Below are 24,803 nucleotides of genomic sequence, written 5' to 3' on the forward strand. Positions count from 1 at the left end.
GCCTTTTTTTTAACTAAATGACAAAGATATGTTCTTTCTTACAGGAACTTCTGTCCATAAAAGACTTTCCTGCAGATGTAGAAGGATCCCGGCGATTAATAGAGGAGCACACACAGCTGAAGAAAAAGGTACAAAAGTTGATCTACCTAAAAGTGGAAAAACTATTACTTTAATTAAACACACCGACTAAGTTCCTCCCCCTGATACCCCTGCAGTTTACCCAAGTGTTTAAAGAAATTCTGCCTGTCATTGCATTTGATCTGATCTGAATAGTAAACTCATCGTTCTCATCAGGTGTTTTCCCCCAGGCTTTAAAAACAGCAGTTATCAAACAACTGATAAGAAGGAACAATCTGAACAAATCACTGCTGCAGAATTACAGGTTGATCTCCAACTACCTATTCATCAGCAAAATTACTGAAAAAGCTGTTTCAGCAGTTGCATAGCTTCCTAATGATAACCAACCGCTTTGATGTCTTTCAGTCGGGTTTCCGTGGTTACCACAGTACTGAGGTTGCCCTGGTCAAAGTGTTCAATGACATCCATATAACCACAGTGCTGGTTCTGCTGGACCTCAGTGTTGACCAGAGCTGGGTCATTCTCTCTGGTTCTTGTCTGACCTAAAGAACAGGTTTTTTTTATGCCAATAGAATTTTTTTCAATAGAGCTGAGAAATGTGGAGCACCACAATGTTCAGCCTTGGGGCCCCATTTATTTATTATCTCAATGCTCCTGCTAGCCCAGATTATAACAAGTAATAGGATTAGTTACCATAACGATGCAGATGATACACAGCTGTAAATTACAATGTCACCATGTGACCATGAACTCATACAAGCACTGTGTAAATCAGGGATGTCAAACTCCAGTCCTCAAGGGCCGCAGTCCTGCAACTTTTAGATGTGCCTCTGCTGCACCACACCTGAATAGAATAATTAGGTCATTAAGGCTCTGGAGAACTGATCTACACAAGGAGGAGGTTATTAAGCCATTTCATTCCAGTGTTTTGTACCTGTGGCACATCTAAAAACTGCAAGACAGCGGCCCTTGAGGACTGGAGTTTGACACATGTGGTGTAGATGCATAAACCAAATTAATGAGTGAACATGCTTCTCCAACTGAACAGAAAGAAAATTGAAGTTATTATTATTATGGACCTAAAGAGGATCGATCTAGAGTCAGCACACAGCTTTAATTATTACAGCTGGAAACTAGAAGTGAGCCTGAAATCTGGGTGTAGTGATGAACTTTGACCTGAACCTACAGACAGGTCAAAGACAGTTCAATCACCTGTAGAATGTTTCCAGGATCAAAGGACTAATGTCTGAGCAAGATCTAGAGGAACTCATCCAGTCATATAGAGCACATCACTCCAGTTCTAGTGTCCTTACACAGGCTCCTTGTAACTAAGAGAACAGATTTATAAATCACTGAAAGCCTTAGTACTAACATAAATTAAAGACCTTCCAGACCTCTCTGGTCTTCTGGTTCTGGTCTGCTCTGCATCCTCAGAACCAGAACCAAATAAGGAGAAGCAGCATTCAGTTTTTATTCTCCACTAATCTGAAACAAAATGATAGAAAACTGCCAAAAAATCGAAACACTGAGTTCCTTTAAATCAAGGCTAAAGATTCATCTGTTTAGAGTGTGAAGCACCATTAAATGCCTGTTGCTGAAATGTGCTGTACAAATGGACGTGCCCTGCCTTAAAGTCCCAGTTAATACCATTTCAGGTGCTAAAGGCTCCAGTGGAGGAGTTGGACCGGGAAGGCCAAAGGTTGCTTCAGTGTATTCGATCCAGTGATGGATTTTCTGGAAGGAACTGCATCTCAGGTTCTGCTGACTTTCAGAGTCTGGTACCCAAGGTAAGAATCTGACAGCAGGAAGGATCCCTTGAACTGGGAATATATCTGCCTTACAGTTTAAGCTATATCTGCATTTACTCATAAAACTAGAGGTAAGACACAAAACTTACACCGTGTTCCAAATTATTATGCAAATTATATTTTCTCCAATTTTCTTAAATGATCAATGCAAATGATGCTCAGTATAATTTTCAAGTCATGAACTATTACAGTATAAATCAAATTTTACTAAATAAAGCTCCCCATGAGAACAGTATTTTTTTCAAAAATAAAAAACTCAAATGCACTGTTCCAAATTATTATGCACAGCAGATTTTCAAAATATTTTATGGATTATAAAGAACTGCAAACGGTCATTCTTTAAATGTGCAGCATTAAGTGGTCACATGTACTAAAATCAAGAGCTATTTCAATCAAAACATCTTAACAGACCGAGTTAACATAGGACCCCTTCTCTATAAACCCTGATGGAACCATAGAAGATTGTATTCATGCGGCTCATCTACACATCAGGAAGAGATGATCTGTAAGCAGCTAGGTAACAATTCAACATATTGCAATCAGAAATATGTTATTTCCTAGGAAACAATCAATCTGCAGACAGACAGTGAAAGGCTACACTGGTATGAACACATTGTCCTCACCCATATATGGTGGTGTCCTCTTGTTTTATTTTTTTTCAGGAAAGTGTATTCTATAATTACTTGTCTGCTTTGAAACCAAATGGCCAAATGTATTTATGCTTCAGTGTTTAAAGATTATTTTAGGTTTCCTGGGTGTTTCTGATGATGATACAGCCTCTTTAGAAATAATCTTGTCATGACCCAATAATGGTAAAAACCACCATTCACCATTAACCCGCCTTAACATGCAACACCTCCTGTACATCTGAATAAAAATAAGTATTACGTCCAACAACTTGCATGATTTCAGTCTTTGGTCAACAGAGTAATGAAATGTCTGGATACACAAATTTATGCTTAATTAGGTTTGTAGTTAGTGTCAATATAATTGTCCTCTATACTTTCCCAACCAGCGTCCTGCACATTTACAGATATTGGAATCAACACTAAACCACCCACTGAGTCTATTAGAGACAGTTTTTGGAAAGAATTGCTGAAATGTAGCGTTTGCTTTTGACAGGTGGCCAGTCTGCTCGATAAGCTCCACTCCACAAGGCAGCACCTCCATCAGATGTGGCATGTCAGGAAGCTGAAACTGGACCAGTGCTTCCAGCTGCGCCTCTTTGAGCAGGATGCTGAGAAAGTGAGTCTTTGGTCAACAATTTAACTAAGCACTGGATCCAAATTTACATCGGAGGTTTTCATCACGTTTAGAGATGACACAAAGGTAGTATTGTCTATTAGCTCAAAAGGAAACAGCATTCTGGAATATTTCAGATTAATAAGAAATTATAAGTTGACGTTTATGCCTAAATAGTCTCTAAAACAGGGGTGGGCAACTCCAGGCCTCGAGGGCCAGTCTCCTGCAACTTTTAGATGTATATCTACTTCCACACACCTGAGTCAAATAATGAGGTCATTAGCAGAACTCTGGAGAACTTGACTGCACTTAGGTGGTGATTCAGCTATTGGATTCAAGTGTGTTGGACCAGTGAGACATCCAAGAGTTGCAGGACACCGGCCCTCAAGGACCAGGATTGACCACCCCTGCTCTAAAACTTTACTCAAACATAAAGAAGTCATGAAACCTTTAGGAGCAGAGATGGCAGCCATCTGCTGCACTTCAGAGCTGATCACATTCTGCTGTAGACTGGTGATAATTGAGACCTGACACAATACTATAATGGAAATCTATGAGAAGTTTATGTAGAAGGAGTGTGTTTGTGTTTTGAATGTGTCAGACACACATATCCACAGACAGACAGGCGTCAGCTGATCTGGTGTACATGCAGCCACGGTAAATATTTACTGGAAAGCAAACAGGCAGGAGAAACGGCTGCTTTGCTTCACATTGTCACACTAAGAGACTGTGCGGGTGCTAACACCAGTTTACACTGAGGGACTAACTGCTCCTATCCAGCTGGGGATCAATGATCAGACCTGGCAGTTAGTTTCATTGCTATGGTAACATAGGCAAATATACTAAACCGTAACCATCTCCCCCTGTCTCTGAAAAGACTGACGTATAGTGACGTTTGTCTCTAATTGAAAAGAGGTTTATGTTGTGGTTTTCTTTTGTTTCTCTTGTTCAGACCACAGTTACTGTAGCACTTTACCCACCATCTGCCCTGCAGACATGCCAGATGAGTCAGAGCAATCGCCTGGGAATACTTTACATGTTATGAGCAAGAATCTGAAATGTCTCATCATGGACCAGCTCTCCTTGAGAGCTGATTGAATTGAGGAGTCATTTGTGTCCAGTGTTTCCCAAGTGTTTTCCTCTGTGATTTATGAGCTGAAGTAAGATCACACAACCCCCAATACTTCTTCCACTGCTAGTTCACTAATTTTCCACTGTTTCCTCAGTGCTTCATTGGTCCTTCCTCAGTGTTTCCTCAGTATTTCCCCAGTATTTTCTCAGTGTTTCTTTAATGTTTCCTCAGTATTTCTCCAGTATTTCCACAGTATCTCCTTAATGTTTCCTTGACATTTCCTCAGTGTTTCCCCAGTGTTTCCTTAATATTATCTTAATGTTTCCTCACTATTTCCCTAGTAATTCTTCATCTTCTTTGTTTTCCCCTGTGTTTCCCAGGATATTTTTCAGTGTTTCCTCAGTGTTTTCCTGGGGCTTTTGTAGTATGCTTTTCCCTTGTGCTTCCTTAATGCTTCTTTAGTGTCGTCCCAATGGTTCCTTAAAGGGAGAGTATTATGGGAGTGCGAGCATAGCCCGGTGGTAAAACCTGCAACCAATGTATGGAGATCTCAGTTCTTGTTGCGGTTCTGGCCCCTTGACCTTTGACTTCCCCCTCTCTCACGACCCCTTTCTTATCAGATTAAAGTAAACAAAGGCCACCACAGTAGGATCTAATAAGTAGAGCCATTTTATCGCACAATCAAGTAATTATGTTACCTCCAGTTGTTATTAAACTGCTGCATAAATAAAAAATAACTTAAAACAAAATTGACTTCACATCATAGCTGTATGTGAGGCCTTCAAACTGGGTTCTATCTCTTTAAGAAGCTCCTGTCCTTTCTGACACTCCCCCTCACAGTGACCACAACAAAGCTCCTCATGCTGTTCCCTGATGCCATTTATAGCCTTTGTTAAGAGTGTTGGACTGAGCAGCAGTTTGCATGATGAACTCAGCAGATGTGCAGTTCCATGCAGAAAGCAACTAGGGACAATATTCATTTGCATAAATACCTATTAGATTTAAAGTGACAGGATTACGTTCGATTAACTCACTTAGCTTGAGTTGTTTCAACATATCTTGTTATGTAAATACAATGAAACTCGCTTATGTTCAGCATAAAACTTAATTTAAAGTAGTAATTTGAACATAAAACAGTTACATAAAACAAGCAACATCAGAATTCCATGTCTTCAAGAGATTTTCTCCAGGTTTTTCCAACTCTGTCCAACTATTTCTCTAGTACTGCCCCAGAGTTTTTCCATTCCTTCTCCAGTGTTTTCCCATTGTTTCTCCACTTCTTCTCTGTGGTTTTTACAGTGTTTCTTCTTTGCTTCCAGGTGTTTAGACTCCATTCATATCTGTTGGAAGTGCACTAATATAGTTCTGTGTGTGTGGGTTTGTGTGTCTGTGTAGATGTTCGACTGGATCAGCCACAACAAGGAGGTGTTTCTGCAGAGCCACACAGAGATCGGTCGCAGTTACCAGCATGCTGTGGAGCTGCAGACACAGCACAACCACTTTGCCATGAACTCTATGGTAGGACATCATCACAAGCTTCACTTTTTTCTCCTAAAATTTGACCCTGAATGTATGAAGATGACATAGAATTGTTAAAATGTTCTTCCCAGAATGCCTACGTAAACATCAACAGAATCATGTCAGTGGCGAGCCGGCTGGCTGAGGCCAGCCACTATGCTTCCACGCAGATCAAGCAGATCTCCAGTCAGCTGGATCAGGACTGGAAAAGTTTTGCTGCTGCACTTGATGAACGCTCTACCATCCTCGCCATGTCCTCCGTCTTTCATCAGAAGGCTGAGCAGGTGAGGTCAGAACTGTGTGATTGATTATTGACTTCTGGCAAGAAAAACAGCATATCAGCTGTATTTGTGGAACACATAGAAAGCTTCTTAAACTGATGTAATGGCTCCTACATCAGAGCTGGAACCATTTCTTTCGCAAACAAGCTGCTAATATCTAACTCTCCAATCACCAAGGCTCTTTGCTGCAAAACACGTGTCCAGAATATTACATGAAAGTGGGACATTTTTTATTGCTTGATTATATTTAATAGATGAAAGTGCTTCACTGCTGATTCCTGGAAGGTTGACATGGCAACTGATGGGACTGCTTGATTCCTGCTGAGCTCTTGACATTTTATTCTAGTGTATGTTTGGGTGAAGAGGAGATAAAAGAGGAGAGACATCAGATAAGTGAGACTACAGAGAGGACAACAGTTAGAACACAGACTCACAGGAAGAGACATCACAACTCAAAACCAAATGAATTATTATTAAGTAGAATGTATTGAATATTCTTGTCATTAGACACAGCATGTTCCATTCCTTTTTTAAGGTTTTGTTGGCTCTAGTGGCATTTATTTGAGAGTAGTCAGACAGAAAAGTGGGTAATGAGAGAAGGGGTAGACATGTGGCAAAAGTCATCAGGCTGGGAATCGAACCTGCGATGGCCGCGTTGAGGACTAAGACCTCAGTATATGGGTTGTGCTTAACCCCTGTTGTGAGGAGTGCAGATAGTCCCGTACCCCAACTATTCTTTTTGAATTCCAACTAATTAGATCCTGAGAAGACCAGTATGCGTTCAATGGAGAGCTGAATCCCTTTAAACAGTTCAACAAACATACATGCATGCATAATTTAAGGCTTTAATCTGGTTCCTCAGTTCTTGTCTGAGGTGGAGACCTGGTGTAAAGTGTGCAGTGAGGGCGGGTTACCGTCGGAGATGCAGGAGCTGGAGATCGCCATCCATCGGCACCAGAGCCTGTATGAGCAGGTGACCCAGGCTTACACCGAGGTAAGACGATCACACAACCAAGACCCTTCAAACTGCTTATGAGCAACAGACGGAGTCATTGCTCCACTGCTGATCATAGAAGCTTGTTTTCTTTAATGTCTTTATCGTAAATGTCTACAAACACACTTTAATGTCCAGCTGCTGCTCAGGAACTGCAAGCTACCAGATGCCAAAGCACCACGTCTTCTTATAAAACACACTGGAAATGACTTTCTCAACATACCGTAAAGGTGCCATTTTTTCTATGCAAACACCATGTTTTTAGGTGATGGAGAACAGTCATATTCTTCTGTGCTGTCAGTATTGCAGACTGTGATTGGCTGTGATAACAGGGCGGCAATGATCAGCCGCTGCACTGACCCTTCAAGCTGTCTGAAAGCACTCCACTAAATTTAGTTCTGCAGCACTCCCACTCTTCCCTGTTCTTTGCTGCCGTCTGCTGTTTTATCTTTAGACAGGCTGTTGCTCAGTTTATGCTTATCTATAAAAAGATAAGTCTGTATATATATAGAGACATCAAATTCTAGGCACAGCTTCAGACTGAGACAGTTAGGCTTGGCAGACTTCTGCTGCATTGTTGGTTGTAGGAGTTGCATAAAAATGGTTCCATGTCTGGATTTGATGTCTCTTCTTAACGAGGTAAATGAAGGAAGCTACACATGACTTTTAATGGAAATAATATGTATACATACTGTAAACACAACTTTACTTTAGTTACTTCTCCTAGTTCAGCAAAAACTTAGACAACCCAGGTTTGATCAGTGTTTAGTATTTTCTATTTTGATGACATCAGGATCAAATGCAGTCCAAGGTTATCTAAAAAATGGCGTAATTGCCCTTTAGTTACCCTTCAAAGATCAAGCTGTGGAGCTTTAGTATTGTTAGCAGTGAACACTTAGCCACATAATGCTTCCTACTTGTTCAGATCTGGTCTCTTGCCACTTCTTTTTTCTGAGCACATGTTGAAGTGCAGAAACTTCTCTAAAAGTGATGTGACCAAATCATGTCTGCCAGCTCAAAAAGCGCTCTTATGAATCATGTCTACCAACCACTAAAGGGCAAACCAAACATTTCTTCCTGTTTTACTTCATAACAAGAGCTTTAGTCACAAAAAGCAGGTCCAGTTTAACACACACTATCCGAAGCTTAGGTCTTCGTCACCAAAGTCACAACCAAACATCGATCAGGTAGCATTTCTTGAGATAAATTTCATAGTAACAAGAGATATTTGGCATACAACAAGACGTCCTTACTCCCCTAAACATGACAGTTCAGTGTTTTTCCTTTCTGTGTGTGAGCGGTGTCATGTCTGAGGAACACATCTGTTTCCATGTCCAGGTGAGTCAGGATGGGAAAGCTCTGCTGGATGTGCTGCAGAGACCTCTGAGTCCAGTCAACTCCGACTCCCTCACAGCGACGGCTAATTACTCCAAAGCGGTCGGTGGATCAGTAGCAGATAACCTTTGAGCATATTTACATATAATCTAAACCAGTTGGTGTAACTGCTCAGGTTCACTGCATCCTGGACGTGGTGCACGAGGTTCTTCACCATCAGCGGCGTCTGGAGAACATCTGGCAACATCGAAAGGTCCGACTTCACCAGCGGCTGCAGCTGTGTGTGTTCCAGCAAGATGTGCAGCAGGTATACACTCACAAAGCTCTCAGTCACCAACATAAAGGACAATGTTAATGTGCTTTTAACTTGACACAGTCAGGGAAAGTTAAAGGTCCGGATTTTTCATTCCAAACTCCAACATTTACTGTGTAAACTCATACATTTGTTCAAGATCAATCACTGGACTCATATTTAGTTGCGTAAGTCCTGTTTCTGGAAACTGATTAACTTTTGCATGGGGTCAAGCGGGTTCTGCCTCCTGCATTCTAGTCCAGGACTAGTGGACAACATCACAGTTCCTCTGCAGCTCATGGTTCTGCCTGAGAAGCATGTACATGTTAGATGACACCTCCCAGGTTTTGTAGCGGCTTAAGGTTCAGAGATTGAGCTGGTAGCTTCATGTTAGTTCTTGTTGGTCTGGAACTAAGATCAGAGAATTTCCTCTTAGGTAAAAAGCAACATGACCTTCACAGTGTACTGTTGCTTGAGTTCAGTGTTTGATGGAAAAACTGTCTGCAGATCTCAGACCCAAATAGAGCAATCTTACTTTCATTGGTCCTTTTTAGGGGAGAAAATTAACTTAGGTGAACTCTTATCTCTCTAGCCCATGTTATTGTCTTCCATCATGCTGAGGTTTCTAGAGGATTCTAGTTAGAATCCTAATTGTTACATTGCTGTAGTGTTGACTTTCATTGATCACCTTGAAGCTAATCATTGGCTCACTATTGGACTTTTTGCTATTCACTGATCTACTACAATGGTAGTTTTCCTTTTACTGCTATGTCTTTGTGGTTTTGTTTGCTCTTCATTTTAACTGCTCAGCCACTCATTTTCTGCACTTCCGTATGTCTGCTCTCCTCTGCAGTCAGCCTTTGACCCAATGATTGCTGCTGTTCTGAACAGTACTTGGACTGAACCATTTAACTCTAACTTTCTCAGGAATGCACTCCAACCATTGGAGTGTTGTCTTTTTCACCTGTTTGACTGTCTGACTGCTATTTGTTTACAGAATGAATGTTTGGCCAATGATTAAACTCCACTTTGTTTTTAATTGGAACACAGCTCATTTATTTATGGTTTAATTGCACAGAATCAGCAGAATTCATGTCATGGCTGTTTGGTTTTCTATTGCTCTACTACACCTACTGGTAAATAATTGTAGATTACATGTAGAAATATAAGAGAACAAGAGAGCCGAAAAGCTCTCGCCTGTGGTTTCACTCTCCTGAGTTGGACCTTGTGCCGACCCGCTTGGATCATGTCATGCTGTGTGTAAGCATGTGGTGGTGTGTAGATGTTAGGGGCGCGTGCAGTGCAAAACAGATGAGCATCAGCACGGTGCGTTCATTCATCCCTGTCCTCTCCTTCCGTCTGCTCCCTGTTTAATGTAAAAATTCCTGAGATAAAACGCTGTCTGCTGCGCTGCTACTGCTGCTCATCCCACACAGACACAAAGCGAGAGACTTGGAGAGGTGTCAGGCCACATTCCTGAAGCCTCTCTGGATATTCAGGAGCTCCAGATTTAATATCACAGCTGTATTTAGAGTCAGTAGAGTGGCTGTGATTAGCTGGAGTGGACGAGAGCGAGGGATGTAATGCGAATATGAAGTAATAAGAACCACGTACAATCATGTATTAGTGGTAGTGCTGGAATGAATCTACAGAGGTTCTTCATATGAGGTGATGTAAAACAGTTTGATGTATTCAGTAGGAGATGCAAGCAGCAGAACACTAGATTATTTTCAAAGTTTGATGTTGATTCCAGTAAAAATGTTTCATAAGAAGATCAACTCTTTTCAGACTTAATGTTGTCTTAACATTGTCTGACTCTGCCTGGGCACCAGTAGCATGTTAAATTGCCTCACCAGATGCTCCTCAGGCTAAGGAGCTGCTGACTTAATTTGGATTTAACAGAAGTGCAAATAATTGAAATTTATTTTAATTATATATTTTTTTATTTATTGTTTGTAAGACTCTATAGTTGTGGGTTTATATATGTTATGTACTGTATGTTGTAGGTTAAATATGGTTCTGAACAACCATTGGTGTCTGTGCTGCAATGTTTCCAATACAACTGGATTCTTTTACTGTGATGTATTAGAACCCTTTCTTCCAGGGATTATGATAAAAGGTATTGTATAATGAATGGTATGTACTTATGAAAATAATTATTTATTTGGCATTATTTATTATTCCTTGCAATCTAATGTGATCATGCTATTCCAAGTTTTATAACCAAAATTAATTCACATTTGTTACTTTTCATACAATGATATAAAAATTTAAAATATTACATTTTAATACTAGTATTACTCATCAGTTGCCTGTATCGAGAATGCTTCATACCCAAAATTAAAAATAACATACAGGAATTGAGATTATGGACAGCTCCCATGAAAAACTTGCCAAATCCCAGGAGGATGAATGACTGACTAATTAAATAGGGTAATTATTGCACAGGTGATTAAATAAAGAAGCTAATTAATCATATGTCTATTTATTCGGGCATTTATTTATTTCTGCATTTATTCTTAATTATGTGAGGTTTTCTTCAGCACAAACTGCAGATTTGTTCCTTTTAGTCTTAGTGGTGTGTGTCCAGTGTGACCTGCAGGCCAGAAACACCACATGCTAACGCCGCCGCTGCTGTCATCTTCATTCCATAATATTTGTTCATTCTGTAGTGTTTGTTGAGTGAGGAGCCAGAAATCATGTCACTCAGCTCCAAACTACAAATGTAGAGATGAGTGTTCTGATTTTGGCACGTTGGTGACATTATTATGAGACCTCAGAGAGTGACTGTTAAAGACAAAGCCACTGGCTGAAACAGAGAGCAGAGCTATCAGCAGAGCATGGCCCGTTCTACTTGTCATGCTTCACTTCCTACCAGAGGCCAGGGAGATGCACGCGAGGAGAGACGTTCACAGAAAGTCAGACAAGTTCAGAAGTAAGAAAGAAACTGTATGCCACTAGAACATATAAATCAATGAAACAAAGTTGTTCCAGCCTGAGTTGCAGCAGTGCAGGATAAATGTGACCCTGGAGAGGAGCAGAGTGAAGCTGAGCCAGAACAAGTAATGTTGTTTTAGAGTCCAGCTGCAGTCAGCTGACCTCCTACCTCACACTGAGCTCTCCATGTCACTCTGCTTCTTCATGAGTCCAGAACGGATCAGAGATGCGGTCCTGCAGAGAGGGAGATTGTATGGTCAGCTGATCATTCAATGCACATGAGAACCAAAGAGAGTTCAGGCAGGTGGGCTGGATGGAGGCGGGACTCAGTGGGGATGTTTGACAGCTGTAAGAGTGAAAGGAAAGACGGTCATGACACCTACAAATAAGATGAAATTTTTGTCACTTTCAAAAATGAATAAAAATGTTCCTTCTATAAATGTCTCATTCAGCACACAATTGGCTATGTGTGGGTTATGACTAACACACTGAGCGGAGTTCAGCTTCATCAATCAATCAATCAATCAATCAATCAATCAATCAATCAATCAATCAATCAATCAATCAATCAATCAATCAAATTTTATTTGTACAGCACATTTCAGCAGCAAGGCATTTCAAAGTTTCATAACAAACACAAAAACACAAAGTCATGCAACATAGAATCAACAATGAAAACAATACATTAAGTCGAGTACCATCATTAAATTCGTAATTGATTACGTTTCAAATACAATTCTAAACAGGTGGGTTTTTAGTCGAGATTTAAAAGAAGTCAGTGTTTCAGCTGTTTTGCAGTTTTCTGGAAGTTTGTTAAAGATTTGTGCTGGATAGAAGCTGAATGTTGCTTCTCCATGTTTGGTTCTGGTTCTGGGGATGCAGAGCAGACCAGAACCGAAAGACCTGAGAGGTCTGGAAGGTTGATACAACAACAGCAGATCTTTAATGTATTGTGGTGCTAAGCCATTCAGTGATTTGTAAACTAACAACAGTATTTTAAAGTCTATTCTTTGAGCTACAGGGAGCCAGTGTAGGGACTTTAAAACTGGTGTTATGTGCTCTATCTTCCTGGTTTTAGTAAGAAAGCGAGCAGCAGACACAACCTTCACTTTAATGGGGGCAATGTAATCAATGATATCTGAAACGTTAGACTGAAAATCATCTACCAACTCATCTACATCATTACAGCTTAAGGATGAGGAAGAAGAGTAGATTTGATTAAAAGTTTCTGCTGTGTTTTCTGTGACAGAACGTTTTGTGATAGTAGCTTTTTGTCCAAGTGGGTTAACAGATAAAGAACTTTCAAAGATAACAGCGAAGTGATCCAGCAGGGCGACATCAGTTACAGAGACATTGGAAATATTCAAACCCTTACTGATAACGAGGTCCAGTGTGTGTCCTTGAGTGTGTGTTGATTGTTTGATATGTTGCGTTAAACCAAAATTCTCTAATATATTAAAGAGCTTTTTGCCCCTCTGTCTTGGGGGTTGTCAACATGAATGTTGAAATCACCAACAATTATTAAACAATCATAATCAATGCATTTAAGAAAGAGAAGCTCATTCAAGTCAGTAAAGAAATTTTCCACATATGTTGGAGTTTTGTATAAAGTTAGTGTCAAAGTTTGTTTGTGGCCTTTTACCTCAATACCAAGATACTCAAAAGAGGTGAAGTGACCCAAAGAGATTTTACTACAATTTATGGTATTCTTAAATATTGAAGCCACACCTCCTCCTTTTTATGTTTTCTATTCTCACTTAAGAAATTGTAGTTAGGAGACGCTAATTCAATTAGTACGACTGGTTCATTATTGTCATTCAGCCATGTTTCTGAATGACAATAACTTCAATATTATGCTCAGTGATGAAATCATTAATTAATAGAGCTTTAGCACAGAGAGATCTTGTATTTAAAAGAGCTAGTTTAAGTGACTAGAGGGCCGATAGTTCATCAGTCTGAGGTTCCTTTAGGCGGTGGATCAGTCTGAGGTTTGAATTAAGACCGCTGTAATTTGTATTTTGTATTTTTGTTTTTTGTTAATTTTCTTAATTTTTTTGATCCGAACAGGTAATGTCCTGTTCTGCAGTGCTGGGGGGCCAGACACATTCTGGAGGAAGACGGGTGTAAAGATAATATCTGGACCCCGGCCTCAGACCTCAGAAATGCAGAGTGATGGATCCTCTGGGAAGGTAGAGTCAGGTGGCTTAAATGAAGTGAGGTCTGCTACGTGAGCACTAAGGAGCGACGTGCCGAGGCAAACCTGTTGATTTATTCCATTTGTAAATTTGAGAAACTCTGGTCCAGAAGACATTTCTTTATAGATATCTTGTGAATGCAGTGAATGAGTGGAGGAGCAGAGAGAAAGGGGGGAAGGAGGACGGGAACAGTCGCTCCGTCTCCAGTCGATGTTATATCAGCTTGTTTTGGAATAGTTTTCTCCTGACACGTGGAGGGTTCCATCCTAGTCAGACATCCTTGAGCCAGACATCTTCTGAAGCGATGATCACGTTGCTGTCCTTGATGATAAAATGAAAAAGGTTTGCAGTGAGTAGCTTTATCCCATGTTTATTAAGATTGTGTCTAAAATAAAAAGAAAGCGCTGCCAATAGATGCAAAGGTTATCAATGAAGGTCACTGAGCTGGCAGATCAGGCTTTAATCAACCATTTGCTTTGTCATGTCCAGCCTGGAGTGTTTTCGTCTCCCCATTGAGGTGATGGAATTGGACCATTGAGAAATAACTTCATTTTTATATTTCCCATAGTGTTCAGAAGAATATTAAAGTCCTTTTTCAGAATCTCAGATTTTTGCTTTGCCAGATTGTTGGCAAAGCAAACCAATCAGCCAATATTTGGCTGATCAGTGGTTAGCGAAAGAACTTTGCAAGTTAAATCAGATACAGTGTCACCAGGAAAAGAAATTACTCTTGGTTTCTTGGGATTGCAAACATGACTGATTCCATTCACTGCCTCATCTCCAACAATAAGCACTTTTGGCATACCTTTCGTTTTCCTGGTAGCCGTTTTGTCCTTTGGGGCTTTGGGGGGTGGATGTGTTGGTCTTGCCTCATTGTTGATGTTTGAAGGCGAGGTTTCACTCAGAGACTCAGGCTGGAGTACAGAAAATCTGTTTTTCAGTGGGATTCCCACAGAGTCAGAATGTTTTGAGGCTCGGGCTGGTCGCTTTGTGCTTGGGAGCGGGGTCGGTGGAACCGTTTTGTTCCAGCTGCTTGTTTATTTTTCTTTGGTGGACCAGCTGTTGAAGTTGAAGGTGGGTTTTGGCTCAAAGCCGGCCACGCTGATTCGTCCAGGTGAGGGGTTCTCCCTGTTAGTCGTCTCATAGGATCCGCAGTGTGAGACTTTTGTTTTGCCTTTGCACCCTGAGCGTTCCAGGGTGAGCTGCTTGCTGCGGGGCGTACGACCTCTCCTTTGATTTCAGGAAGAGTTGTTTCATTTCCACAGGTAGCGTTTATCTCAAAGTTCACCTCCAGCCGTTGAATCTTCATTTCTATAAACTGAAGTCGTATAATACTGCTGATGTCCCTGGAGTCGGCCGGAGGCATTTTGCCCTGGTTCAACTTGGAGTTGAAGAAAAGTAAGGTAAAAACAAAAGTAAGAAAATCCCACAGTCCTTAGGTTTGAAGTAATTCAGTTATGATGTCGATAATGTAAATATAACTATAAAAACTGTGACTTTAAAAATAACTCACAGGCAAAGTTATCAGCAAGGACGAGAGAGAGCAGGATAAGCTGTTCCTCCTTCAGCTGTCAGAGCGTGATTTCTCTGCCACCTCTGTAGAAACCAACAAACACACTGACAAAGTAAAGTGGACTTGCATGAAATGTGGGTGTTTTATTTAAGATTATGATAAAGACATTTGTTTTCCAACTAACGTTGTTAAATTACACCTTTCAATATTTCAAATCAAAGGCTTTTTTTAATGTATATTCAAATAAATTCCATCAAATTTCCTTTAAATTCCTGTTAACTCCGTGGGAAAGCTTCCAAACTCAGGAGACGTGATGGAATAGAATGAAATAGAGATAGAGTGACACAGAGGTAGATGGTTGACTATAGTGCCCCCTAAAGGAAATGTATAAAAAGGGATCATGGAAATTTGAAAGAGAGTACAGAGATGCTCAACATAACATGTTGTTCAACATTAGAGTTGATGTTGAAAATTATTCACAAAATCAAGCAACATTTTGTTGTTGTTTTATTAGAGAAGTATTTTTATAATATAGAAGAATACATTTTAATTACTTCACATTTCTATAACTGTAGTACTAAACTTTTACTGTGTAAAAGAAAACAGTTATGACAGCTGGTTTGTGGTAATACTGTTCACTGGTGATTGTCTTTTTGTGTAGCAAAAAATACATGATAAAAATGAATTAAACTGAGTTGAATTGATGAATAAAAAATTGTTTCCATCATGCAAAATACATTTTGGATTTAAAATTCATTTAAATTGCTTTACTTTGGGGCTTTGATGGAGCGGGTCATTTTTGGCCCACAGGACAAGGGGGAGTAAACGGAATGTTAAGATTGCACAAGTGTTAAACTGTCTGGAATGTGTGCATCTCTTTACATCTGGGGTTCCTGGTAACTTTGTGTTGGGAAATGATCTAAATAAAAGTGTGTGTTCTGTATTGTGCAGGTTTTGGACTGGATAGAAAACCACGGGGAAGCTTTCCTCAGCAAACACACAGGTGTTGGGAAATCCCTCCATCGAGCCCGAGCCCTGCAGAAAAGACACGATGACTTTGAAGACGTAGCCCAGGTGAGCTTGTCTGCGCTTCAGTGATTGTGTGGTCGACTCCCTACAGGTATCTTAATTTTTTTTCTTGATCTTGTGTGTTTCAGATTATCAGACAGTTTTCAGTGTCGGACAAAAATTGATTATTAAATGGAAAAAGTAGTCCCTCAATGAGGATTTTATTCATGAACGAAACAAAAATAGCCAAACCAATCTGATCAAAGTGAAAAAATAGCTGCCCTTTGCTGAATCGTAAATTAGCAGTGTTTAACCATGTAATTCTCAAAATAAGTGAATTTCACCAGTCACATCCAAGCCTGATAACCTGTAGAATCAAAAAATCACATACTTAGAACCTGACTACACAAAGTGTCTAGAAAAGGAAGACATCCAGAGTCATTCGCTTCACATCCAACCAAAGTTCATGATATATTGTGTTAATAAAGACACAAGGCAAACATGATGCATGATGCATGCATGATGGGGAGAGTTCCAGGCAAAAACCACTGCTAATCAGAACAACACAAATTCCCATTTCACATTGGCTGAGCTCTCAGCTCTAACAGAGGCACAGAACTCTTTGGAATACCAGAGACAATACATCTTACCAAACCACAGGCATAGCAGTGACAAGAGAATGTCAGCTGTAACAGAGACTTGAAAATATCCATGGAGAATGTCCCTCCTTCAGTTGCTGCCTTAGGCTTCAGTTGAGTGGTATTACTCAACAGAACAATGACCCAAAGACCATCAGCAGATCTACCGCTCAATAGCTAAAAAAGTCTTGATTATAGTCCTAGAAATACTTGTTGCCAATTATCACTTATGCTTAAAGGAAGTTGCTGCCTCCAAGCATGGCACTTAACGTTCTTGGTGAAATAGTTTTTTTCACATATTGCCAGGTTGGTAAATCTTTTAGCCTACTTCAAGCTGACAAGCAGGTTCTGTTTAAGTGGTTTCTTGATTTTCCGGGTCAGGCTGTATTCTTTCCTAGCTGTCTTTTAATGTAATTGAACTCAGCTGTCCAACAATGTGACTATCCACAGTTTATGATTTAACAAGGTGCAATTACTTTTTCACATAGGGAAACACTGATCTGGATTTTCTGGGCAGAAAACTAAATTTTGTATTTACTCAGTTTTAACTTGAACAAAAGAACCAAAGATAGAAGAAATCTGTATGATCTTTAGCTGTTTGAAATCTATTTTTGTATGGTTCATTATTCTGTGTAGTCAAAATATCAATAAACATCATGAACGTGAGCTGATTTAAAAATATTACTTTTTTTTTTTTGACTGGAGTCTGTTTGTAATCTTCCCTAATTAAATCTGAATAATAGAAGTCCATGTGCCTGGTAGCAGGAAGCATACAGGGCTAGATGTACATGACCATAAATGGTCATGAGGTTGTCGCAAAGATGTTCTTAATTTTCCTTCCCCAGTCCTTCATGTAGGAGCCAAGGACCCGAGCTCTGAACCAGAAACACAAAAACAAAGAAACATGTTGAAGGTTTTAGTGTGAATAAAGTGTTACGAGTTTCTTCAGCACTGAAGAGAGCAGAACCCCCAGATTAACTCGGTTTATACAACATCTGCTTCTCTCCACAGCTTAAACTCACACATACAGGTTTAGAATCTGTGCCCTTACTTGATATTAAAGCAAATGCTGACAACTGACAGTCTCGATAGAAACAACCATCAAACACTTCCATCAATGCACTTGTGTGTGCGGATAAGCAGTGGGCGTGTGTGTGGGCGTGCGTGTGGGGGTGCGTGTGTGAGTTTGTTTTTCATCTTTACTGTTAGGAATAACCAAAGACATAACTCATTGGATGGGGGTCATTAAACTGTCTCTTACTGTTAAATACACACACACATGCACATGTTTGGCACTCTATCTTTGCGGGAACTTCCCATTGACTTCCATTCATTTCTACAGCCTACCCCTAATCCTAACCCTAATCCCAACCATTACATACCTCACCCTAAGCCTAAGCAAAATTTACTCACACCTTAGTCCTAAATCTTAACCTCTAAACCAAAAGCAGCATTTCCATTTATGGAGACCAGGCTTCGGTCCCCACAAGGAGCAGTGGTCCCCACAACTTAATATGTGTCAGGAAAATGGTCCTCGCAATGCCTCAAATACATGGCACACATGCACACACACACGCCTGCACGCCCCCGCACGCACACCCCCACACATACACGCACACCCCCGCCCACACCCCCACACACACACCCCCACACACACTATGTGCTGATGCCTCTTTTCATTATGTATCTCTTTATTTCTTCATCTATTCAGGTGAGTTGACTCTCAATCAACTCACCTGAATAGATGAAGGTTAAATTAAAAATCCCCAAATACTTTGCTATGTGGTTTAAATTAATTTTCTAATAATTTTTGCATCTTTTTAAAGACTTTATTCCTCTTAGCCCAAAAAAGCTTTTTTATTGAAGCTACAGGATATTTCTGTTCCATCGTGTCTCTGACCCTCACCAAGATTTAACCAGTTGTGGTTCAGATCATAATATTCACTTTACAGGGCCATGAAGCCACCTAGCATTTGAAATATCCATTGTGACAGATGTGAAGAGACTGTTTCCTTTCTTACCTCCATTTACTTCCTCCTCAGCTCAGGGTAAAATACCCCCAACGTCTGAGCCGTGGAACATTTCCTGAGGCAAATCTCAGGTCCTCCCTCACCTATCAGACGAGACAGATTACTAATCCAGTTTTCCTGCTGATTACTGCAGAGAGTTCAGACCAGATTATGTTCCTTTATTTAGGGGTTTATTGAAAGTGAAATGTTGATGCTGCTGCCTTGCAGAAATCGAATCATTGTGTGTTTTTCTCTGTTATCCATTCTCAACAGAGCTGTTTTACAAATTCACCATTTAATCTGGTATAGATCAGAGAGCACCAGCACTGGTAGCTTGTCACTGTTCTCTGTTTATATATCCAAGTGTGTGAGTCCATCAGCAAGTAAGAGAATTAAATTAGCTGGGAATCATTTAATCTGCTCCAGAAGTCCAAGTCAAAACCCCAAATCTGCCATGGATAAAAAGTTCTGATGTTGAGTGCATCCTGTTGGATCTGTGTGAGAGAGGGAGAGTTCTGACTCTGGACATAAATGGGACACAGCAACTACCTGGCAGGCTATAATTCCCTACTTACGCACCACTTCAGAACTTTACATGCTTTTATAATTTAAATGCGATCACTTAACACTTTAACAGCAACTTTCAATGCAGCACCGTCCTGCTGCAAACCGCTTCCTACCTTCTTACTGATCTAGTGCCAAAATGTAAAACCTGATTCACTCTCTCATCTTCAAAACTTGCACAACTTTACAGTTTAACCTGTGTACACGCTCAGTAGAAAGTTCAAAGCATACGTCAGAATGAGGAAGAAAGGGAGTTCATGTGACTGTTTATGCAGCATGGTTATTGGTGTGAGATCAGGGTTTTACAAACTCATAATCTACTGCGATGGCACAACATTTGGAACCTGGAGCAGATGGGCTATAGCAGCAGAGGATTAATCACATCAAGTACCAGCAGCAACCAGAGGCTACGGTTTAGAGAGGCTAAATATTAAACTGTCTGCTGATTCTATGTCAGGGGTTAGCTTGACTGTTAGTCTGCTTACTAGAGATATTGTGTTACCTAAAACTCACAATGAAATGCAGCATGATATTGAGCTGACGAGAATGAGACGGGACGAGATTTTAAAATTACTTTCAAGACAACTTGAACGGCTTTTGTTCTACATTTTATTGCTTTCTCAACAAACTTTCTTTTTCTGATTTCTTTTTATGTCTTCAGACCTTAGGACAGTTCTTCAACTATGCATGGTCTGCAAGACAGTTTATATGGATAGAGCGTGCTGTGGTTGTAAAGCACACAACTCTGGTATCAGTTGTGTAGCGATGCTTTCTGCCTCTTTCAGCATCTGAACAACTTACAATGCTTACCTATTGTGTGTGTGTCTTGACCTTCACTCTGTCACTATCTATCGTTCCCGTCTGGAACCAAAATGCTGACGAACAAAAATGATTTTAGAGTAGTTGAAGCAACTTCTCCTACAACTTCATCAGCCAAAGACATGGTGACCACTGCTCGCTGGTGCTCACGAGGTAGCAGCCACCTCAACGACAAATACTGTAATGTTTTAATATCACAAAATCTTGTACGCTGAGATGTTGTTACACCCTTCCTGCTTACTAATGGGACACCATCTGAAAAAAAGTCCTCAGGTTCCGGCTCATATTGCTTCATGTGCACATGCAAACCGATCGCCCCTGTCAGGCAGGAGAAGGTTTTCTCTAAAATGAAGGTCACAGTGCAGTGTTGCAAATAAATATTGTTTTGTACCTGATGATGATGATGTTGATGGTGATGGTGGTCCTTTCTCCATCCTTCAGAACACATACACCAATGCAGACAAGCTGCTGGAGGCGGCCGAGCAGCTGGCACAGACAGGAGAATGTGACCCAGAGGAAATCTACAAGGCCGCCCGACACCTGGAGGTGCGGATCCAGGACTTTGTTCGGCGAGTGGAGCACAGGAAGCTGCTGCTCGACATGTCTGTCTCCTTCCACACACACACCAAGGAGGTGGGCCATGACCTGTAACCTCGGCTGATGATAGTTTTCTGTCACGCAGTGGTTTTGAGTGTGTGGAGGAACTGATGGTGTGTTTGCGTGTGCATGCCTGGGTGCAGCTGTGGTCGTGGATGGAAGAGCTGCAGAAGCAGCTGCTGGAAGACGTGAGCTGTGACACGGTGGACTCGGTTCAGACTCTGATTCAACAGTTTCAGCAGCAGCAGACGGCCACACTGGAGGCCACACTCAACGTGATCAAAGAGGGAGAGGAACTGATGCAGCAGCTCAGGTAACACACTGCAGTCTGAGAGGAGAGATGGCGACTGGAGGACACTCCGTATGATAGCAGACACACCACAGAGCTGTGGTTATGATACTATTACTTAGTATGCCATTAAAAAGTCAGATATATAATTTGTGTCACGTAGGGTTATATTAATAAGACCCCAGTGGCACATAATAGTTTTCGTCTTGGTTTCTGTTTCTCAAAAAAAAGAAGAAAAAGAGTTGAAATCATAAAGTAAAACAAGTCAGAGTGAAAATATCAGTGTACTTTCCTTGCGTCACTAAATATATTTCCAGGTTGTTCAGTATTTTGATTCTTATCCCAGTTATCCTATTCCTGGAAAAAATCCTCTTATATAAATTCACCACAAACTCATTTTGGAAAGAAAACCCAACAGATTGTCTTTGAGCAGATCAGGTTTGCTTGAAGCAGAAAACTTGAGGAAGAAAATCTCAGATGCTTGTGCTACTGTGACACATTATTTTGTTCACTATCTTGATTTTCTTTTCTTGCAAGCTTTTCTGAAGTAAACATAAAACAAATTCTTGTTTTTATTGATGATCTGATTAAGCAGTTCAAACTTTTGTATGAGGAAATGATTCACACTAAAAACGAGAAACTGCCTTGATATATTATTTTGTTACATAGCATCTATGCTATCTATACATACAGTAGCATAGATGATATTAGCATCAATATCATCATTATTATTGACGATATTGATGCTGTTATTGATGTTATTAGTTGTACTCTTACTTGTGGGAATATTGACAGGACTTCTGTCTTCATTCTTTTGCTTAATCTAAACATACAGTAACACAAAATAGATAACAGAAGTTGAAGTTGTCTTGGAAAAATCACAGCATGTGTTTTAGCAATTTTAAAAGCATGAGAGTCTAGAATCCAGAAACATCCAGTCTGAAAGAGACTGGCCTGTCAGTTCAGGTAGATGGTATTGTTTTGTTCCTGATGGTGTGGGTCTCCATCTCCAGATGATGGATTGATCAGAACTCTGGGAGATCTTCAAAGATTGGGATATTACTGTAGATCCAATCAGCTTTAAACTTCTCCACATCTCCATCCCTGAAATGTCTGCTGTGATGTTAATGTCCTCTAACAAACCCCTGCGACTTTTACGGAACAGCTGGATTCATGCTGAGTTTTAATGACACACTTATGGGTTTACTGGATTTTATGTTCGGGTAAAGAGAGGGAATACAAAAATGCTTCACTCTATCCAGATTTTTATTCAGTTAAAAAACTGAAAGCCACACATCATTGTCCTTCTACTTCAAGATAATCAATCACTTTTTGTTATCTGTGACATAAAAGACCCAGTAAAATACACTCAGGTTTGTGGTTGTAACATGACAAGAAAACGATCAAACAATAATAATCTGCACTAATGCTTTTGCAGATCACAGCATCTCTCCTGTCTGGTGTTAAATCCCAACATAATCAGAACAAGTATTCTTTTTTTTTTTTTTTTTTTATAACCCCTCCAGAGGGTCTTTTTGTGGGCTCTAGAGTCCCTTTTCATGAAGTAGGTTGACAGGAAAGGGGGAAGGAGAGGGGGGAAGACATGCGGTAAACGTCGCCGGGTCCGGGAGTCGAACCCGCGACAGCCGCGCCGAGGACTTGAGGCCCCCAAACGTGGGCCGCGCCAACCTCTACGCCACCACGGCACGCCCCCAGAACAAGTATTCTAAGAGCTTCTCCATGATGGGATTCCAAAACAAGAACCTTTGTGAATAGTTTTGTTCACAGCTCCTCACATTTCTTCTGTCCCCGTTTCCGTAGAGATGCAGCCATGTCGACCAGCAAGACGCCACACTGCAGTTCCATCGCGCACATTCAGGGGGTGCTGCAACAGCTGGATGAGGCACAGGGCCAGATGGAGGAGCTGTTCCACGAGCGCAAAATCAAGCTGGACATTTTTCTGCAGCTGCGCATCTTTGAGCAGTACACACTAGAGGTGAAGGAAGGAGAGCATTTCCATTTAACAGCCTGGTTTAGTTAACCACCAGGAGCCTGCTGGGTGAACACAACTCATCAGTTCATATGTTAACATTGATTGAGTTCTTAAACTCGAGCTTACACGAGTCAGATGAAGCTTTCTTTTTCCCTCATTTGTCATTCATCTGGTTTAGTTTAGAGATTCACCAATCCAATATTAATATCTGTTTCGGTCCCAATAGTGAAACAAATTCTAGATTGGTCATCAGTGATAATAAGGGCACATCTATTATTTGCATGCTGAATGATATCATGCTTTATTATTTATTTTACAGTATATTTAGAATTAATGATTGCACTTTGTGAACCATTTGAAAGAAGATTTGTTCCAGTTTATTTCTTACGTTTGACCAAGGTAGTCAACTGATTGTTTTTGGTAGTTATTATTTATTTTAAATTGGCTGTTATACTCCTAATTGCACTGACTGAACAAATTAAAGTTGTTGGTTTTACACGTTTGACCAAGCCTGTGAAGCTATTGGTGTATTTCAGTGTTCTGTTCTTGTGCAAAGTTATCAAATAAATGTGTAATTCAGTCTGTTTTTTGTATGGGATCAGTTTTGGCCTTTACTAAACGTCTGATATTTGTATTGGTTTCAGAAGTGAAAAAAGTGGATCAGTGCGTCCCCATTTTATTTGGGCTGACTGACTGACTGTCCATTTAGGTGACAGCAGAGTTGGACGCCTGGAACGAGGATCTGTCCCGTCAGCTGAGCGACACCAACCGTTCGGGTGGCAGCAGCAGCAGCAGCGGCAGCAGCTCCTCCTCAGGCGGTGCAGAGGACATAAGCCTGGCAGAGCAGCGGCTGAAACGGCATGCAGAGAGGAAGACTGCCATGAACAACATGGCCTACGAGGTGATGCAGCAGGGTCAGGACCTCCACCAGTACATCATGGAGGTACAAGCGTCAGGTAAAGCATGGACATGCTTTTTCAATAAAATCCACACTATACACACTATAGTGAAGTCTCTGTAGTTAATTTAGGTTTGCAGCCAGTTGCTTATGGACATAGCTAGTAATACATAAGAATTCACCGTTAGACTGCAGGTCCAAAAGCTGCAAAATAAGCTAGAGGTCATCACACCTGCACCACCGCACTTATTAATAAGTATGAGAGGTTTGTGCTGATAGGCTGCGTTTGGTCTTTTCCAAAAACTGTGCTGCAGTTTACACAAATATTACTTTATTTTAGTTTGGTTTGCAAAAATCCACTTTAAGGTCACCTGGTTTAGTCAGAGCCAACTTGGCAAACTGCAGCTGAGCTACAAAGAGATTTCAGTTGCTATTCTGCCTTTCTCTTCTAGCTGTAGAAACAACACATTTGATCAGATCTCTTGCTGCCGTCGTCAGTCACCTCTGAATTTGTGTTTTGTTCAGGGATCGAGTTGACAGGAGAGAAGGACATGGACCTGGCCTCTCAGGTCCAGGAGCTGCTGGAGTTCCTCCACGAGAAGCAGCAGGAAGTCGACATCAGCACGCAGCATACACACACACGGCTGGAGCAGACCCTGCAGCTACGCCACCTACAGGCTGAGGTTAAACAGGTAAACACCTTAATTTTCTCCCTTCAGTTGG

General features: G+C 40.7%; 1 protein-coding gene across 3 annotated transcripts in view; it reads left to right on the top strand.

Moving 5' to 3' along the window:
* kalrna (kalirin RhoGEF kinase a) overlaps positions 1-24,803 on the top strand; it is a 152,300-nt gene that overhangs the window by 42,690 nt on the left and 84,807 nt on the right. For all 3 annotated transcript variants that reach the window (XM_032566779.1, XM_032566780.1, XM_032566781.1), the window contains exons 6-19: positions 45-128; positions 1,734-1,865; positions 3,009-3,131; positions 5,596-5,718; positions 5,811-6,002; positions 6,862-6,993; positions 8,332-8,430; positions 8,504-8,635; positions 16,217-16,339; positions 20,745-20,936; positions 21,044-21,213; positions 23,011-23,185; positions 23,892-24,138; positions 24,606-24,772. In XM_032566779.1, the coding sequence (XP_032422670.1) occupies positions 45-128; positions 1,734-1,865; positions 3,009-3,131; positions 5,596-5,718; positions 5,811-6,002; positions 6,862-6,993; positions 8,332-8,430; positions 8,504-8,635; positions 16,217-16,339; positions 20,745-20,936; positions 21,044-21,213; positions 23,011-23,185; positions 23,892-24,138; positions 24,606-24,772 (2,091 nt within the window). The remainder of the gene's footprint in view (positions 1-44; positions 129-1,733; positions 1,866-3,008; positions 3,132-5,595; positions 5,719-5,810; positions 6,003-6,861; positions 6,994-8,331; positions 8,431-8,503; positions 8,636-16,216; positions 16,340-20,744; positions 20,937-21,043; positions 21,214-23,010; positions 23,186-23,891; positions 24,139-24,605; positions 24,773-24,803) is intronic.

Source organism: Xiphophorus hellerii, chromosome 7 (genome assembly GCF_003331165.1).
Source record: "Xiphophorus hellerii strain 12219 chromosome 7, Xiphophorus_hellerii-4.1, whole genome shotgun sequence".
Classification (NCBI taxonomy): Eukaryota; Metazoa; Chordata; class Actinopteri; order Cyprinodontiformes; family Poeciliidae; genus Xiphophorus; species Xiphophorus hellerii.